The sequence below is a fragment of the Oncorhynchus nerka genome, linkage group LG18 (genome assembly GCF_034236695.1).
Source record: "Oncorhynchus nerka isolate Pitt River linkage group LG18, Oner_Uvic_2.0, whole genome shotgun sequence".
NCBI classification, from domain to species: domain Eukaryota; kingdom Metazoa; phylum Chordata; class Actinopteri; order Salmoniformes; family Salmonidae; genus Oncorhynchus; species Oncorhynchus nerka.
The window spans coordinates 59,743,534-59,763,629 of NC_088413.1; the positions used below are offsets into that span (position 1 = coordinate 59,743,534).

At 44.3% G+C, this 20,096-nt stretch overlaps 1 protein-coding gene across 2 annotated transcripts in view; it reads right to left on the reverse strand.

The window, feature by feature from the left end:
* LOC115146244 (signal-induced proliferation-associated 1-like protein 1) overlaps window positions 1–20,096 on the reverse strand; it is a 68,670-nt gene that overhangs the window by 25,537 nt on the left and 23,037 nt on the right. For both annotated transcript variants that reach the window (XM_029688212.2, XM_029688210.2), the window contains exons 2-3: window positions 1,077–2,676; window positions 715–845 (exon numbers count right to left, since the gene is read on the reverse strand). In XM_029688212.2, coding sequence (XP_029544072.2) covers window positions 715–845; window positions 1,077–2,523 — 1,578 coding nt within the window. In that variant the 5' untranslated portion in view covers window positions 2,524–2,676. The remainder of the gene's footprint in view (window positions 1–714; window positions 846–1,076; window positions 2,677–20,096) is intronic.

The window sequence follows — 20,096 nt, forward strand, 5'->3', positions numbered from 1 at the left end:
CATTGTGTTCAGCAGTGGCAGTGAACTCAATCACTTTGCTATTATATGCAGCTGGAACGGAGGGGAACTTTCTCTCCCACACCCCTCGGACAGGACCCTAACAAACGTCCAGTGTTCCCCAGGTTTGGGGCCCTGGGGTCCCGGGATGTCTCTCACAGAGCTGGAGGGTCTAATCACACACACCTGTCCACCATCCAACCGGGGAAAACCCCAAGACAACCCTCTCTGAACACTCCAAGGCAGGTGTCTGAAATCTATAGCTGGGAAGGAAATGGTGCAGTTTCACAGTCACTCCATAACAAAAAGCATGACCTTCCAACTAAAAGAGGCCATGATTTTCCAGTGAAATGTAAAAGAAGGGTTCTCTATAGTGGTTTGAGGTTGTGTAGCATTGAGATGTGTGGAGGATGAGAGCATTTCCTATAGTTTCTATACACAGAGCTGATCCGAGAGGACAGCTGATGGCTCTCTGGGCTTCTTACATAATGTGAACCTACCAGGCAGACAGAGATAGGGGAGAGGGACTGATCTACAGAAAAACAAATCTACAGACAATCAATGTGACATGATTTTAAAACAACATAAATCTCTATCTATCTAGCAGGAGTCATTAACATGAGTTTGACACCCCTATACTAAGGGAATCTTTGATCATGTAATAAGTGACATGATCTAGGGAGAGTGGTTGTAATGTCAGAAGGCTAGCTGTCTGACCTCTGAGGTTCTGAAGATGACCCGGTAGTTGTACTGCTGGCCGTGCTCTTTGTGCTCCTCCTGTTTCTCCCTGCGCAGACTCACAGCCACCGGACCCAGAGCCTCGTCCATCCCAAAGTAGTTCCAGTGTTCTGAGGGAGAGAGAGAGGGAGGATAGGGAGAAAGGAAGGTAAAGTGAAATAAAATAACCTTTCCAACTATGTATAAACATTCACTTGAATTTGGTAACTGTATTAAACGATGGGCTGTGTAAGACTGTTTGTTTATGTTTTACATTCTAGTGTTATAGTTCTTCATGTACTGTATAATGTTTGAACAGAATAAGTTTCATTGTGTATGTTCTGCATCGTGTATGTTCTCACCTCTAAGGTAGAAGAACTTCCTGTAGTAGTAGGCTCCCAGGTCCACGTGTTCTACGATGTAGTGTTTGCCCCGATCACCGAGGGCACTGGGGTTGTCCTTGGGCCCCTCCAGCACTGCCACCCCAGCGTTAGTGCAGTGGGAGCTGAGGGACAACTCAAACAGTCTGTTCTCGCCTCCCAGGGTCCCTGAGCCCCCACTTCCCTGTCTGGGGGGACCGCCCCCTGCCCTGCGCCTGCAGGTGGCCCCAATCTCATTGCGGAAACAGGGGCAGTTGAGGAGCAGTTCATTGCTCTGCTCATCCCCGCAGTCCATGCTGGGGCTGTCCCTGGCCCCGGTGCTGAGCTCCTCCTGACTGCCAGTGGGGGAGCAATAGGCCAGGCTCTGGGTGGAGGACACGGTGGAGGTGGTGGAGGCTGCAGCTGCAGCAGATGCCCCCGTGGTGGTGTTCTTCCTCTTCACTGCCGCCATCTGCCTGCTCTGGATGACCTTTTTCAGGTCAAACATCATGCTCTGCACGTCGTAGTGGGAGAAGCCCCTCTGGCAGACCCAGGGCTTGAGGGGGGTGACCCCATCGTCTGAACGGCCGTCCTCAGCATCAGACCCTGCTCGGGGCGAGTCAGTTTCCCCCCGCACGCTGCGTAGCTTCCTGAATATAGACTCGCCCCCTGTCTCAGACTTGGAGCGTCTCTTTGGGGGCTTCTCTCTCTCCTTGACTCTGCTGGATGCTTGGTTCTCACTAGTCTCCTCATGTAGTTCTATTGAGGCCTGCTTGAGTCCAGCAGTCAGCAGATCCTCTAATCTGTCTGGGGCAGGGCTGCGCTGGTCAGGCTTCACTCCCTGGTAGCCCTTCAGCATTTCAAAGAAACTCTCCCCTGATGCCCCGTGCTGGTCTATAGAGGAGGTACTGCCATACTCTCTGTGTAGAGGGGACCACTTGGCCCCTGAGGAGCCCAAGTCCTCCCCACTGTCCCACCCACCGTCCAGCTCACTGATGGTGATGTCACTGTTGCTGCGCTGGCGGATGCGGCCGGTGTTCCTGTGGGATGGGACTCTGTAGTCTCCCGGGGACAGGTAGTGGCTGTCTGGGCTGTAGCTGGCCCCCTGGGTTTTACTCTTCAGTGTGTTCTGGATGTTGCGGAGCATGGAGGAGTCCTGGGGGCTCATCAGGTGACCGAGTTTCAGGTGGCTCTGCCCCCCTCCAGCCAGGGCTGGGGAGTCTGGCTCCATGGTAACTTGCCACAGAGCTCCCAAGTCCTTCCTCGGGGGCCATTCGGCAACCCGTGCCCGCACCCCCATTTTGGGCACCCCCGGGCCCACTTGAAGGTGGGCGCTGTCTGTACGTGCCCCTCCGTTGGCCAGGCGAAGGTGGCGGGTGTAGAACTCGTCAGAGGCAGGGATAGAACCCCCGACGATGCGCTCCATGGGTGGGCGCGTCAGACTGCTCATGGTGCCAAGGCCAGGGCTGGTCACCAGGGCACTCAGCAGCAGGGCATGGCTAGGCTGACTGTGGAGCTGGTTGCTCAATGTTCAGGCTTCCATACTGACCCTACAGCTCTGTCTGTCTGCCAATCCACTGGGTGCTCATCTTGCTCCAACTGGCTACAACCGTGAAATAAACAGAGTTTTTGTATTAGAACATACTGTAAACACAATAATTGCACAGCCTCTCATTTCATATTGACAGCAACTTTCTCTAACTAGGCGAAGAGAGGAAACAGTTGGGGAATGTACAGTAAGCTGACTGACTGGTGTTGGATAATACAAACCTATAGATCTGGTCTGGATAGGTAAACAATTACACAGTGACACAGGATCCCTGCCTGCTAATTGCCTGCTGTGTACGGTACTCTGTTACTGATGTGGCCTCCGCCATCCTCCTAGGTTTTATAGCAGGCTAGCAGGCAGCACAGTGGAAAGTACTGGACTGAGTCTTACTACCTACTCTCTCTTTGGGCCTTGAGGCAAGCAAGCTAATGTTCTCCAAGTTTAATCATCTGACTGTGTGGGAGTATGAAAATGGCTGCAGAACAAAAAATGTATCTGGAAGCATTTGCAAAGAAACATTTTTTTTACATTTCAGGGTTTTCCAGATGTGCTTTCTCATGACATGTCCGGGGGGACATAGTCAGTCAGCTAGCTGCTTTTAGAAACTCCAGGACAGCATTACAAATGTGCCGACATTTCTATTCTACAGGATTGAAAAGGATATCTGGATTTCACAAACCTGCCTGCAGAGTCATATTTGGATGTGATTTTTGCCTGACGGCTTTCTGACTCAGTTAGAAGTTGCTGACATGTTCAATTCCAGATAACGACTCTAACCTTTTCAAACCAATTTCAGCATAAACATCTGGGGTGGAACATGAAAGTTCAGCCAAATCCAAAAAAGTTGTAATTATTTTCTCCAAACTGAGCAAAATTATGCCTTAAACCTCATCATTCAATTCCTCAAATGAATTCCCAAAGTAGATTATTAGGTCATTCAATACACCAATAGAAACATACTTATGTAATTACTTATAAGGTGTTACAAAAATCATGAGGTTTCGATCTATCAAAACAATGTGTACAGAGTACAGTCTGTTCAGCTGGAGGCAGGGCTCTCAATTCCCACTCTCTGTCACTGACGCTGGACTACTGACCTCTATGTAAAGTCCCTTCACATGCTGTGGACAGCAGACTCACAAAATCAAAATGCTGAGATCCAGTATACTGGATCAAACACCTCGAGCCCACATCAAAAAAGGCCCTTTGAAAGGCGGCAGCAGAGAACTCAGTGATGTTTCTCCCTGGCAGCTTGAGCCAATTTGGCAGCGAGAAACTGGGAGAGATTAAGGTTCCTCTCAGTCAGTCCTGCAGCACACAAGCTGTGATCACATTAGCCACTGGATGTCAATGCTGTGATGGGCTTTATCCATGCCAGGCACATTTATACAGGGAAAACATCTGTGGCAACTTTACACATACACAGACAGTCAAAAATTCTGGGAAAATGGACATTGATCTGAACGTTAATTGATTTACCTGATGAGACACCAAAAATATAAACACATTCTCTAAGCATGTTATATCCTCAATGTATGTCGAAAATGATTACAAGCTGATGGAAAATCAAAGGCAGTACAAACAAATGCTTCTGCCACCAAGAACCTCTGAACACAAAAAAATGTATAAATCTTCCACACAACCAGTTCATATTACCCAGGAGCCATCAGCGCTGCTACTGTAAGCCAGTGACCCCAGGGAGATGGGTCAAACGGTCACTCTGAAAAGAGCACAATTTGCACACTGCACCCAATATAATATTGTGAACAAAATACATTAGGAACCAAAGCAAAACAAAACTACATTGCAGAGGTCGACCGATTCATCGGAATGGCCGATTAATTAGGGACGATTTCAAGTTTTCTTAAAACAATCAGAAATCTGTATTTTTGGTCACCGATTTTCCCGAAATTATTATTATTATTTTTTTTTTTACACCTTTATTTAATCTTTATTTAACTAGGCAAGTCAGTTAAGAACACATTCTTATTTTCAATGACGGCCTAGGAACGGTGGGTTAACTGCCTTGTTCAGGGGCAGAATGACAGATTTTTACCTTGTCAGCTCAGGGATTCAATCTTGCAACCTTACGATTAACTAGTCCAACGCTCTAACCACGTGCCTCACGAGGAGCCTGCCTGTTCACGTGAATGCAGTAAGAAGCCAAGGTAAGTTGCTAGCTAGCATTAAACTTATCTTATAAAAAACAATCAATCAATCAATCATAATCACTAGTTATAACTACACATGGTTGATGATATTACTAGTTTATCTAGCGTGTCCTGCGTTGCATATAATCTATGCAGTGCGCATTCGCGAAAAAGGACTGTCGTTGCTCCAACGTGTACCTAACCATAAACATCAATGCCTTTCTTAAAGTCAATAGTATATATTTTTAAACCTGCATATTTAGCTAAAAGAAATCCAGGTTAGCAGGCAATTTTAACCAGGTGAAATTGTGTCACTTCTCTTGCGTTCATTGCACGCAGAGTCAGGGTATATGCAACAGTTTGGTCTGCCTGGCTCATTGCGAACTAATTTGCCCGAATTTTACATAATTATGACACAACATTGAAGGTTGTGCAATGTAACAGGAATATTTAGACTTGGATGCCACCCCTTAGATAAAATACGGAACGGTTACGTATTTCACTGAAACGTTTTGTTTTCTAAATGATATTTTCCGGATTCGACCATATTAATGACCTACGGCTTGTATGTCTGTGTGTTATTATGTTATAACTAAGTCTATGATTTGATAGAGCAGTCTGACTGAGCGGTGGTAGGCACCAGCAGGCTCATAAGCATTCATTCAAACAGCACTTTCGTGCGTTTTGCAGGCAGCTCTTCGCAATGCTTCAAGCATTGCGCTGTTTATGACTTCAAGCCTATCAACTCCCGAGATTAGGCTGGTGTAACCGATGTGAAATGGCTAGCTAGTTAGCGGGGTGCGCGCTCATAACGTTTCAAACATCACTCGCTCTGAGACTTGGAGTAGTTGTTCCCCTTGCTCTGCATGGGTAACGCTGCTTCGAGGGTGGCTGCTGTCGATGTGTTCCTGGTTCGAGCCCAGTTAGGGGCTAGGAGAGGGATGGAAGCTATACTATTACACTGGTAATACTAAAGTGCCTATAAGTTCATTCAATAGTCAAAGGTACAGTGGAGAGAACAAGTATTTGATACACTGCCGATTTTGCAGGTTTTCCCACTTACAAAGCATGTAGAGGTCTGTAATTTTTTATCATAGGTACACTTCAACTGTGAGAGACGGAATCTAAAACAAAAATCCAGAAAATCACATTGTATGATTTTTAAGTAATTCATTTGAATTAATTAAGGCACCATAAGAATATCAGACCATGACAAACAAGATTCTCTGGTCTGATGAAACCAAGATTGAACTCTTTGGCCTGAATGCCAAGCATCATGTCTGGAGGAAACCTGGAACCATCCCTACAGTGATGCATTTTGGCATCATGCTATGACAATGTTTTTCAGTGGCAGGGACTGGGAGACTAGTCAGGATCAAGGTAAAGATGAACGGAGCAAAGTACAGACAGATACTTAATGAAAATCTGCTCCAGAGCACTCAGGACCTCAGACACCTTCCAACAGGACAATGACCCTAAGCACACAGCCAAGACAACACAGGAGTGGCTTCGGGACAAGTCTCTGAATGCCCTTGAGTGGCCCAGCCAGAGCCTGGACTTGAACCCGATCGAACATCTCTGGAGAGACCTGAAAATAGCTGTACAGCGACACTCCCCATCCAACCTGACAGAGCTTGAGAGGATCTGCAGAAGAATGAGACAAACTCCCTAAACACAGGTGTGACAAGCTTGTAGCATCATACCCAAGAAGACTCAAGGCTGTAACCACTTCCAACGGTTCTTCAACAAATGACTGAGTAAAGGGTAAAGGGTCTGAATACTTATGTAATTGTGATATTTCAGTTGTAATTTGTTTATACATTTGCAAAAATGTCTAAAAACCTGTTTTTGCTTTGTCATCGTGGGGTACTGTGTGTAGATTGATGAGGGGGGGGGGGGGGGGGGACTATTGAATCCATTTTAGTATAAAGTTGTAATGTAACAAAATGTGGAAAAAGTCAAGGGGTCTGAATACTTTCAGAATGCACCGTATACTCATACTACAGTTTCTAGAGAGTACATAGCGCTCCAGGCTGAGCCTCCCCGTTGAGCTGATATGCACGTTGAGTTGACGAGGGAGTTTTTGACAACAACAAAAACTCCTAAATCTGTGCATATTATACACCCTCCTGATGTGCAACAATCTTATTGGATCTAGTAGTCGAAGTAGCATAAAGCTTGCAGCCAGATTAAGAGAAATAATTCCCATTCTAAACAAACAAACTGGATTCCCTCACATGAATACTGCTCAGACAGATACAGACTCACTCTATTTCAGTCTCTATGTCTATATTTTAAAATACACTGTAATTTGCTCCTGCAGCAGACAGTTAACAAAACAAATATCAAAAGTAGCACCTTAATCCATCATAGCATAAATTAATTATTCCACATCAGTGTCACAATTGACTGTTACAAGTCATTATGAATTATGAAATCCAACCTCCAAATGAATAGTGTAATGGAGCCTGCGGTTGGTCGTGCTCACAGTACATGACCTCCATCACCTGGCCGGGCTCTGCGGCTAGTGTTCTTCTCTAATGGATGGTATTCCGCTGGGAAACCTTGTCCTGTTTGCACTCTGCATTTCAATCACTGCAGCTTTGGGCCCGCTGCCTGCCTGGTTGGCTGCTGCAGCACAGAGCAGTGTCCACACGGACATATTAACAGAACCACAACACACACAACCACCGCAGCCGAAACACAGCCACAGGCCTAAATCTGGCTGCTGACAGACATTTGGAGGGCCCAAATTCATGGGACTGTCAGATTAGTCTGGGCGGGGTGGAGGGGAGAGATGAATGAAGCTTCTGACTGACACTCCCCACCCCATACAGTAGTCCCTTCTCCCTATCAGTTGTCTATTTTCGCAGGTCTGTGGGACATGTCGAGGCACTGTGAGTCTGTCCACTAAGTGAGGTTAACTTCCTGTAATTGGGGCTCTGACTTCCCAGCTGCTCCAATGAGCCTGAGGACAGATGAGTATTATGCTGCACCACTCAGACAGAGAGACAGCGGTGATGTCATCATGGCTGCCTCTGGGGAGATTAAGACTGGATGGGCCAGCCAGGGCACAAAGCCCTGTGTGCTGCTAGAGTAATATAGCCTTACTTTTCCAAACTTTTGTCTCGGCTCTTGGTCGGGTCTGATATAATTACCACGGGTGTTGGGTATGTGATATTAAAACTGATTTACCGACTGGACCCGATTGGACCTGTCCTCTGTTCATGTAGTGTTTGTGTGATGAGAACTGCTCAAGCTTGTAATCTGTGTCAGACACTTGCAACTCAATATTTGGCCAATATCGCTTGTTTATTGATGGCGATGGCAGCACCCAGTCGGAGGTTTCTTTCACTCTATATTTCTACTCTCGGATCTGAACAGGTCCCTCAGATCCGAACAGGTCCCTCGGATCCGAACAGGTCCCTCGGATCCGAACAGGTCTCTCGGATCTGAACAGGTCCCTCGGATCCGAACAGCTCCCTCGGAGCCGAACAGGTCCCTCGGATCCGAACAGGTCTCTCGGATCCGAACAGGTCCCTCGGATCCGAACAGCTCCCTCGGAGCCGAACAGGTCCCTCGGATCCGAACAGGTCTCTCGGATCCGAACAGGTCCCTCTGAGCCGAACAGGTCTCTCGGATCCGAACCAGCACGGGTCTGTTTGGGTCTTTTTTCCACGGAACGAGTCTGACTGTCCTCGGGTCCATTCGGAACGGGTCTCTGTAAATCAGGGCCTGACTGTCCTCGGGTCCATTCGGAACGGGTCTCTGTAAATCAGGGCCTGACTGTCCTCGGGTCCATTCGGAACGGGTCTCTGTAAATCAGGGCCTGACTGTCCTCGGGTCCATTCGGAACGGGTCTCTGTAAATCAGGGCCTGACTGTCCTCGGGTCCATTCGAACGGGTTTCTGTAAATCAGGGCCTGACTGTCCTCGGGTCCATTCGAACGGGTCTCTGTAAATCAGGGCCTGACTGTCCTCGGGTCCATTCGAACGGGTCTCTGTAAATCAGGGCCTGACTGTCCTCGGGTCCATTCGAACGGGTCTCTGTAAATCAGGGCCTGACTGTCCTCGGGTCCATTCGGAACGGGTCTCTGTAAATCAGGGCCTGACTGTCCTCGGGTCCATTCGGAACGGGTCTCTGTAAATCAGGGCCTGACTGTCCTCGGGTCCATTCGGAACGGGTCTCTGTAAATCAGGGCCTGACTGTCCTCGGGTCCATTCGGAACGGGTCTCTGTAAATCAGGGCCTGACTGTCCTCGGGTCCATTCGGAACGGGTCTCTGTAAATCAGGGCCACACAGAGTGATTCTTGGTAGTCTTACACAAATCTACTTTGAAACAAAGGTACTGTATATATCTCACACACATGGTTATGGCATTAAAAAAAATAGTTTTTTTTGAGTTTGCATCCCAATATTACACTTGATATACATCACAGAAAACTGAAATATAACAAAACCATTGACACATCTTTGTCGTAAAAATATATATATATCATTTAAATTCTGAAAAATATTTATAACATTCCACCCATGAGGCCACTTTTGGTCATTGACTGCAGGAAAGAGCTACATGTATTTATGCAGGTGCGAAAGCCATGAATCCATTTCCCAGTGGTACAAAAAGTTGACGTTGAAGACTGCTATTTCTCACTACTGTGTTATGAAGCACATACACAGACAGACCCAGTTACCAAGAACATTAACCATATTTAAGTATTTAAGTATATTTGGTCATCAACAAATGTATTTTGACACAATAACACTTGCAGAGCTGGTGAATGGGAGTTTGACTCAGAGTTTTCTGGGCGTTAGAGAGGTCTCTAATACTGGTTCACCAAGTACACAACATCAAAACCACTGCCGAGGACACATAGCACTGAGATGGGGAATGGATATAAAAAGCACCTTTTTTGAAGGTATTCTAAAAGCTTCCGGTAACAGCTAACACACTCACAGAGAAAAAACTGCAGTAGAAAGTAAAACAAATGTGGTAATTTCCTTGTGATTTCCTTGTGAGGGCACATTCTGTAGAAGTTACCAAGGCAACTTACAGCCAGGGCTCACTGATGCCAGCTTAAAATGATGAGAGGCACACTCCTGTTGGTCGGCCTGAGCACCATGGAGGCCAAGCTATGCCCTATGAGAGAACCCACAACATGTCTGGGAATGTCCAGGAGACCTCTAGCTGTTTCCCAGTGCCCTGCTCAGCTGGCACAAAGTTCCCTCTGTCCTGTGGAAGACTGGGATTCCTCTCCAGCACAGAGAAGCCCTTGATAAGAGGCTGGTCCTGACTGTGTAGGGCCCACTAAGAAGACCGAATGAATGTCAGAGAGGTTAGGGGAGAGAGGTTAGGGGAGAGAGGGAGAGTGATTAGGGGAGAGAGGGAGAGAGAGAGAGAGAGAGAGAGAGAGAGAGAGAGAGAGAGAGGTTAGGGGAGAGTTTAGGGAGAGAGGTTAGGGAGAGAGGGAGAGAGAGAGAAAGAAGGGTTAGGAGAGAGGGAGAGAGAGAGGGGTTAGGGGAGAGAGATAGAGATGTTAGGGGAGAGAGAGCGGGGTTAGGGGGAGGGAGGTTAGGGGAGAGAGGGAGAGTGATTAGGGGAGAGAGGGAGAGAGAGAGAGGTTAGGGGAGAGAGGGGGAGAGAGGAAGAAGGGTTAGGAGAGAGAGGGGAGAGAGAGAGGGATAGGGGAGAGAGAGATGTTAGGGGAGAGAGAGAGGGGTTAGGGGAGGGAGAGATAGAGAGCGGGAAGAGACAGAGAGAGAAGGAGGGGTTAGGGGAGGGAGCGATAGAAAGCTGGGAGAGACAGAGAGAGAGAGAGATTTCAACATACCAATTAGGATCTGGCTAAAAATACTTGAATCCGTCATAGAGCCCATTGCCCTTTACGGATGTAAGGTCTGGGGTCCGCTCACCAACCAAGACTGCACAAAATGGGACAAACACCAAATTGAGACTCTGCATGCAGAATTCTGCAAAAATATCCTCCGTGTACAACATAGAACACCAAATAATGCATGCAGAGCAGAATTAGGCCGATACCCACTAATTATCAAAATCCAGAAAAGAGCTGGTAAATTCTACAACCACCTAAAAGGAAGCAATTCCCAAACCTTCCATAACAAAGCCATCACCTACAGAGAGATGAACCTGGAGAAGAGTCCCCTAAGCAAGCTGGTCCTGGGGCTCTGTTCACAAACACAAACACACCCCACAGAGCCCCAGGACAGCAGCACAATTAGACCCAACCAAATCATGAGAAAACAAAAAGATAATTACTTGACACATTGGAAAGAATTAACAAAAAAAAGAGCAAACTAGAATGCTATTTGGCCCTAAACAGAGAGTACACAGTGGCAGAATACCTGTGCACTGTGACTGACCCAAAGTTAAGGAAAGCTTTGACAATGTACAGACTTAGTGAGCATAGCCTTGCTATTGAGAAAGGCCGCCGTAGACAGACCTGGCTCTCAAGAGAAGACAGGCTATGTATACACTGCCCACAAAAGGAGGTGGAAACTGAGCTTCACTTCCTAACCTCCTGCCCAATATATGACCATATTAGAGATACATATTTCCCTCAGATTACACAGATCCACAAAGAATTCGAAAACAAATCCAATTTTGATAAACTCCCATATCTACTAGGTGAAATTCCACAGTGTGCAATCACAGCAGCAAGATGTGTGACCTGTTGCCACAAGAAAAGGGCAACCAGTGAAGAACAAACACCATTGTAAATACAACCCATATTTATGCTTATTTATTTTCCCTTGTGTACTTTAACTATTTGTACATTGTTACAACACTATATATATATATATATATATAATATGACATTTGTAATGTCTTTGTTGTTTTGAAACTTCTGTATGTGTAATGTTTACTGTTAATTTTTATTGTTTATTTCACTTTTGTATATTATCTACCTCACTTGCTTTGGCAATGTTAACACATGTTTCCCATGCCAATAAAGCCCCTTGAATTGAATTGAGAGAGAGAGATAGAGAGATAGAAAGAGAGAGAGAGAAGGAGGGGTTAGTAGAGGGAGAGATAGAGAGAGAGAGAGAGAGAGAGGGGTTAGGGGAAGGAGAGAGAGAGAGGGGTTAGGGGAGGGAGAGAGAGAGAGCGGGGGAGACAGAGAGGGGGAGTTTGGGGAGGGAGAGATAGAGAGAAAGGGGGATAGGGGAGGGAGAGATAGAGAGCGGGGAGAGAGAGAGAGAGAGAGAGAGAGAGAGAGAGAGAGAGAGAGGAGGGGTTAGGGGAGAACAGAAAGAGGGAGAAAGGGGGGTAGATAAGGGAGGTAGAGATAGAGAGGGGATAGATAGATAGATAGATAGATAGATAGATAGATAGATAGATAGATAGATAGATAGATAGATAGATAGAGTGTACAAAACATTAGGAACACCCCCCCTTTGCCCTCAGAACAGCCTCAATGTATCGGGGCATGGACTCTACAAGGTGTTTAAAGCATTTCACAGGGATGCTGGCCTGTTTTGACAGTGCTTCCCTCAGGTGTGTCAAGTTGGCTTGATGTCCTTTGGGTGGTGGACCATTCTCGATGCACACAGGAAACTGTTGAGCGTTAAAAACGCAGCAGAGCGACAGTTCTTGACACACTAAACCGGTGCACCTGGCACCTACTACCATACCCGTTCAAAGGCACTGAAATATTTTGTCTTGCTCATTGACTCTCTGAATCGGCACACAAACACAATCCATGTCTCAATTGTCTCAAGGCTTGAACATCCTTCTTTAACCTGTCCCCTCCCCTTCATCTACACTGATTGAAGTGGATTTAAGAAGTGACATCAATAAGGGATCATCGCGTTCAGGTGTTCCTAATGTTTTGTACACTCAGAGTATAGTCTCTCCCACACAAGGCTTACTTCTTTTCCTAGAATGGTAGGAGTTCTGTAGAAAAACATGAGGTGAGGCCCACAAACAGAGCAGAGGCACAGGAAGAGATGAGGCAGTAGAGGCACATATACTGTACACAACCCTCCTCCTCACTCACTCTGTGCAGCCGGGTGCAGAACAAGTAGCAACCTTTCTGTTGGAGCAAACGGAGAATCTGACACCTCCTGAGAAAAACACACATGCCTCGAGGAAGCAGACAAATGATAACGATACACCCGCACAAAACTGCAGGCGGGCGGGCTGGAATTTCACAAATTTCATCAATGTAGGAAGTGATGAGTGTGTGAGAGATAAAGGCAAGTAAAAGGTGGAGACTGTCCGATCCAGACGACCTGTTCAAAGTTACAAAGAAAACAGCCACATACCCAAAGTTCCCCCGAAACTGTCATAATCATCCCCTTTGGTTTCACAATCAGCGCCAATTATATCAGCTTTGATCATGGGAATACTTTTCTCACATGACTTAGCACACCACAATAAACAATAATTGGAGTGATGACATGCTCTACTGACCACACAGACATACAATATGCATGGCATGTTAACACTTCAAAGCAGCGCTGTGGCTACTAGCTGCTACACAGCTCACCACCACGGTGTTGCATGCCCTGGTCCAGCCCTTCAGCGGATGCAAGCCACAGTTCAGTGAGCATAGCTAACCACTGACAAAGTGTGATTAACTGAACCCTACAGAAGAAGACAGATCTGGAGGCCCGCCAAACGAAGACACTGACAGTATCTCTGCTGGGGCCTTCTCTCTCTCTCTCTCTCCTCCTCCTATCCTAGGATTTTACTCAACCACAGTCAATTGTTTTGTGTTGGGGAAAGCAGTGATAAAGGGTGGGTGGCACCACTTTCCAAATTCCATTTAATCGAGTAGTATCTGTTTCAAACAAAAGTGGTGAGTATGTAGGTGGGCTGGAGGTTTGGCTCGAAGTTGTGTAACTTCTGAGATCTACTGTCTGACAAAGACTATACAATTATTTACTTCTCATGGTGGCATTGTGTGTATATAAAAAATCATTCATGTTCTGCTTAATAATTCTCAAGATTAATAGCATTTACAGTTGAAGTCGGAAGTTTACATACACTTAGGTTGGTCATTAACGTCATTAAAACTTGTTTTTCAACCACTCCACAAATTTCTTGTTATAGATTTGGCAAGTCGGTAAGGATATCTACTTTGTGCATAACACAAGTAATTTTTCCAACAACTGTTTACAGACAGATTATTTCACTTATAATTTACTGTATCACAATTCCAGTGGGTCAAAGGTTTACATACACTAAGTTGACTGTGCCTTTAAACAGCTTGGAAAATTCCAGAAAGTGATGTCATGGCTTTAAAAGCTTCTGATAGGCCAATTGACATCATTTGAATCAATTGGAGGTGCACCTGTGGATGTATTTCAAGGCCTACCTTCAAACTCAGTGCCTCTTTGCTTGATATCATGGAAAATCAAAAGAAATCAGCCAAGACCTAAGAAAAAGAATTGTAGACCTCCACAAGTCTGGTTCATCCTTGGGAGCAATTTCCAAATGCCTGAAGGTACCAATGTTCATCTGTACAAACTAGAGGTCGACCGATTAATCGGAATGGCCGATTAATTAGGGCCGATTTCAAGTCTTCATAATAATAGGAAATCGGTATTATCGGGCGCCGATTTTGCTGATTTATTTTTATTAATATATATTTTTTATACCTTTATTTAACTAGGAAAGTCAGTTAACACATTCTTATTTTCAATGACGGCGGATTAACTGCCTTGTTCAGGGGCAGAACGACAGATTTTCACATTGTCAGCTCGGGGGATCCAATCTTGCAACCTTACAGTTAACTAGTCCAACGCTCTAACCACCTGTTTCTCATTGCAATCGATGCAACGCTGGGGGATGATTTACAAAAGCGCATTTGCGAAAAAAGCACAATCGTTGGACGACTGTACCTAACCATAAACATCAATGCCTTTCTTAAAATCAATACACAGAAGTATATATTTTTAAACCTGCATATTTAGCTAAAATAAATCCAGGTTAGCAGGCAATATTAACTAGAGGTCGACCGATTATGATTTTTCGACGCCGATACCGATTATTGGAGGACCAAAAACCGATGCCGATTAATCGGCCAATTTATTTATTTATTTGTAATAATGACAATTACAACAATACTGAATGAACACTTATTTTAACTTAATATAATACATCAATAAAATCAGTTTAGCCTCAAGTAAATAATGAAACATGCTCAATTTGGTTTAAATAATGCAAAAACAAAGTGTTGGAGAAGAAAGTAAAAGTGCAATATGTGCTATGTAAGAAAGCTAACGTTTCAGTTCCTTGCTCAGAACATGAGAACATATGAAAGATGGTGGTTCCTTTTAACATGAGTCTTCAATATTCCCAGGTAAGAAGTTTTAGGTTGTAGTTATTATAGAAATTATAGGACTATTTCCCTCTATACCATTTGTATTTCATTAATCTTTTGCGTGTAGGGGGCAGTATTTTCATTTTTGGCAAAAAAACTTACCCATTTGAAACTGCCTATGTCTCAGCCCCAGAAACTAGAATATGCATATAATTGTCAGATTAGGATAGAAAACACTCTAAAGTTTCCAAAACTGTAAAAATATTGTCTGTGAGTATAACAGAACTGATATTGCAGGCGAAAACCTGAGGAAAATCCAATCAGGAAGTGCCTCTTATTTTGAAACCTCTCTGTTCCGATGCATGCCTATCCTCCATTTAAAGCGATATCAACCAGATTCCATTTTCTATGGCTTCCCTAAGGTGTCATCAGTCTTTAGACATAGTTTCTCAAAATGAGCGTGAAAGATCACATTACGTAAGTGGATATGTGGGGGCTCTCAGAGTGAGTTTTGCGCTACAGAGTAAAGCGGCCATTGTTTCTCCCGGTGTTCTTGAAAAACCTACACACCCAGTTGATATATTATCGAATATATATTTTAAAAACAACCTGAGGATTGATTATAAAAAACGTTTGACATGTTTCTGTGGACATTATGGATATTATTTGTCGTGACCGCTCTTTCCTGTGGATTTCTGAACATAACGTGACAAACAAACTGAGGTATTTTGGGTATAAAAATCATCTTTATGGAACAAAAGGAACATTTGTTGTGCAACTGGGAGTCTCTTGAGTGAAAACATCCGAAGATCATCAAAGGTAAACAATTATTTTGATTGCTTTTCTGATTTTCGTGACCTAGCTACTTAATGCTTAGTGTACATAATGTTATGCAATGCTATCGGTAAACTTACACAAACGCTTGGAATGCTTTCGCTGTAAAGCATAATTTCAAAATCTGAGACAACAGGTGGATTAACAAAAGGCTAAGCTGTGTTTTGCAATATTGCACTTGTGATTTCATGAATATTAATATTTTTTTGTAATATTATTTGACTGTGGCGCTATGCTATTCAGCGGTTGCTGATTTAAAATGATCCCGCTAACGGGATGGGTAGCGTCAAGAAGTAAACCTTTGACTATTGGATGTTCTTACAGGCACTTTAGTATTGCCAGTGTAACAGTATAGCTTCCGTCCCTCTCCTTGCTCCTCCCTGGGCTCGAACCAGCAACACAACGACAACAGCCACCATCGAAGCAGCGTTAACCATACAGAGCAAGGGGAACACTACTAGAAGGCTCAGAGCGAGTGACGTTTGAAACGCTATTAGCGCGCGCTAACTAGCTAGCCATTTCACTCCGGTTACACCAGCCTCATCTCGGGAGTTGATAGGCTTGAAGTCATAAACAGCGCAATGCTTGACGCACAACGAAGAGCTGCTGGCAAAACGCACGAAAGTGCTGTTTGAATGAATGTTTACGCGCCTGCTTCTGCCTACCACCGCTCTTAGATACTTGTATGCTCAGTCCGATTATATGCAACACGCTAGATAATATCTAGTAATATCATCAACCATGTGTAGTTAACTAGTGATTATGATTGATTGTTTTTTATAAGAGAAGTTTAATGCTAGCTAGCAACTTGCCTTGGCTTCCTGCATTCGCGTAACAGGCAGTCTCCTTGTGGAGTGCAACGAGAGAGAGGCAGGTCGTTATTGCGTTGGACTAGTTAACTGTAAGGTTGCAAGATTGGACCCCTGAACAGAGCTGACAAGGTGAAAATCTGTCATTCTGCCCCTGAACGAGGCAGTTAACCCACCGTCCCTCAGCCGTCATTGAAAATTAGAATTTGTTCTTAACTGACTTGCCTAGTTAAATAAAAATTAAATAAAGGTGTAAAAAAAAAAAAAAAAATACCGGTTTCCGATTGTAATGCAAACGTGAAATCGGCCCTAATTAATCAGCCATTCCGATTAATCGGTCGACCTCTAATATTAACCAGGTGAAATTGTGTCATTTCTCTTGCGTTCATTGCACGCAGAGTCAGGGTATATAAAACAGTTTGTGCAGCCTGGCTCATTGCGAACGAATTTGCCAGAATTGTTTGTAATTATGACGTAACATTGAAGGTTGTGCAATGTAACAAGAATATTTAGACTTAGGGATGCCACCCGTTAGATAAAATACCGAACGGTTCCGTATTTCACTGAAATAATAAATGCTTTGTTTTCTAAATGATAGTTTCCGGATTCGACCATATTAATGACCTAAGGCTTGTATGTCTGTGTGTTAATATGTTATAATTAAGTCTATGATTTAATAGAGCAGTCTGACTGAGCGATGGTAGGCAGCAGCAGGCTCGTAAGCATTCATTCAAACAGCACTTTTGTGCGTTTTGCCAGCAGCTCTTCGCAAGCACAGCGCTGTTTATGACTTCAAGCCTATTAGCCTAATGGCTGGTCTAACCGATGTGAAATGGCTAGCTAGTTAGCGGAGTGCGCGCTAATAGCGTTTCAAACGTCACTCGCTCTGAGACTTGGAGTAGTTATTCCCCTTGCTCTGCAAGGGCCGCGGCTTTTGTGGAGCGATGGGTAACGCTGCTTCGAGTGTGGCTGTTGTCGATGTGTTCCTGGTTCGAGCCCAGGTAGGGACGAGGAGAGGGACGGAAGCTATACTGTTAAACTGGCAATACTATAGTGCCTATAAGAACATCCAATAGTCAAAGGTATATGAAATACTAATGGTATGGAGAGAAATAGTCCAATAAATACTATATTAACTACAACCTAAAACCTCTTACCTTGGAATATTGAAGTCTCGTGTTAAAAGGAACCACCAGTTTTCATATGTTCTCATGTTCTGAGCAAGGAACTCAAACGTTAGCTTTTTTACATGGCACATATTGCACTTTTACTTCTCCAACACTTTGATTTAAACCAAATTGAACATGTTTCATTATTTATTTTACGCTAAATAGATTTTGATTGATGTATTATATTAAGTTAAAATAAGTGTTCATTCAGTATTGTTGTAATTGTCATTATTACAAATACAATTTTTTTTAAATCGGCCGATTATTCTGTATCGGCCTTTTTGGTCCGCCAATAATCAGTATTGGTATCGGCGTTGAAAAACCATAATCGGTCGACCTCTAGTACAAACAATAGTTTGCAAGTATAAACACCATGGGACCACGCAGCCGTCGGACCACGCAGCCGTCATACCGCTCAGGAAGGAGACGCGTTCTGTCTCCTAGAGATGAACGTACTTTAGTGCGAAAATTGCAAATCAATCCCAGAACAACAGTAAAGGACCTTCTGAAGATGCTGGAGGAAACAGGTACAAAAGTATCTGTATCCACAGTAAAACGAGTCCTATATCGACATAACCCGAATGGCCGCTCAGCAAGGAAGAAGCCACAGCTCCAAAACAGCCATAGAAAAGTCAGACTGCGGTTTGCAACTGCACATGGGGACAAAGATTGCACTTTTTGGAGAAATGTCCTCTGGTCTGATGAAACAAAAATAGAACTGCTTGGCCATAATGACCATCGTTATGTTTGGAGGAAAAAAGGGGATGCTTGCAAGAACACCATCCCAACCGTGAAGCACGGTGGTGGCAGCATCATGTTGTGGGGGTGCTTTGCTGCAGGAGGGACTGGTGCACTTCACAAAATAGATGGCATTATGAGGCTGGAAAATTATGTGGATATATTGAAGCAACATCTCAAGACATCAGTCAGGAAGTTAAAGCTTGGTCGCAAATGGGTCTTCCAAATGGACAATGACCCCAAGCATACTTCCAAAGTTGTGGCAAAATGGCTTAATGACAACAAAGTCAAGTTATTGGAATGGCCATCACAAAGCCATCACCTCAATCCTATCGAAAATTTGTGAGCAGAACTGAAAATGCGCGTGCGAGCAAAGAGTCCTACAAACCTGACTCAGTTACACCAGCTCTGACTGGAGGAATGGGCCAAAATTCACCCAACGTACTATGGGAAGCTTGTGGAAGGCTACCCAAAACGTTACACCCAAGTTAAACAATTTAAAGGCAATGCTACCAAATACTAATTGAGTGTATGTCAACTTCTGACCCACTGGGAATGTGATGAAATAAAAGCTGAAATAAATCATTATCTCTACTATTATTCTGACATTTCACATTCTTAAAATACTAACCTAAGACAGGGAATTTTTATTAGGATTAAATATCAGGAGTTGTGAAACACTGAGTTTAAATGTATTTGGCTAAGGTGTATGTAAACCTCTGACTACAACTGTACTTACAAGTTATATTTGTGTTTTAGTGGGTGCAGATGAGACGAGGTGGTAAAACTGGTCATATTTAATAGTGTCAGCTTGACCCATTTTACAGAGAGCCTCAGACTTCTGAGGTCGTCAACTTTCCCCAGCTAGCTCTGTGGTATCAAGAGCAGTGAAGAGGAAGCAGAGAGAGCATTGGTGCCTGAAAAGGAATGTGAAACATTCTAATGAGGTGCCTGGATGCCTCTGTTCCTGACTATAGAGCTGCAGTAGTCAGTCAGTCTGAGCCTGCTCTAGGCTGCACTTTCCCTCTCCTTGCCCTCACTGCTGCCTGTCTCTAAACTACCACTTACATCTCACTCCCAACTCTCCTCTCCACCTTTCTCAACCAGCAGGGCTTTCATTCCATTAGAAAGATGAGATGCAAGGCAAGACAGGATGACAGAGGCTAGATGCTGCGAGTCACTTCTTGGTACACACACCACAGTAGTACAAAATGTTAATGGGTCTTATTGATGAGCGGGCTCAGCAGTCAGCTGTATGACTGATACTTCCTAACTTCAGTGACCTTGATGGCTGCTACAAAGCTAGCACACTTTAACCCTCTGGACTGTCAAATCCCTGTCTAAGTCGGGGAGGGGATTCTAAACTAACATCTGTATAACATCTAGATTATATCTTTAATAACCTGTTCCTGTATAATATCTAGATTATATCTTAATAACCTGTACCTGTTCTATATACCTGTATAATATCTAGATTATATCTTT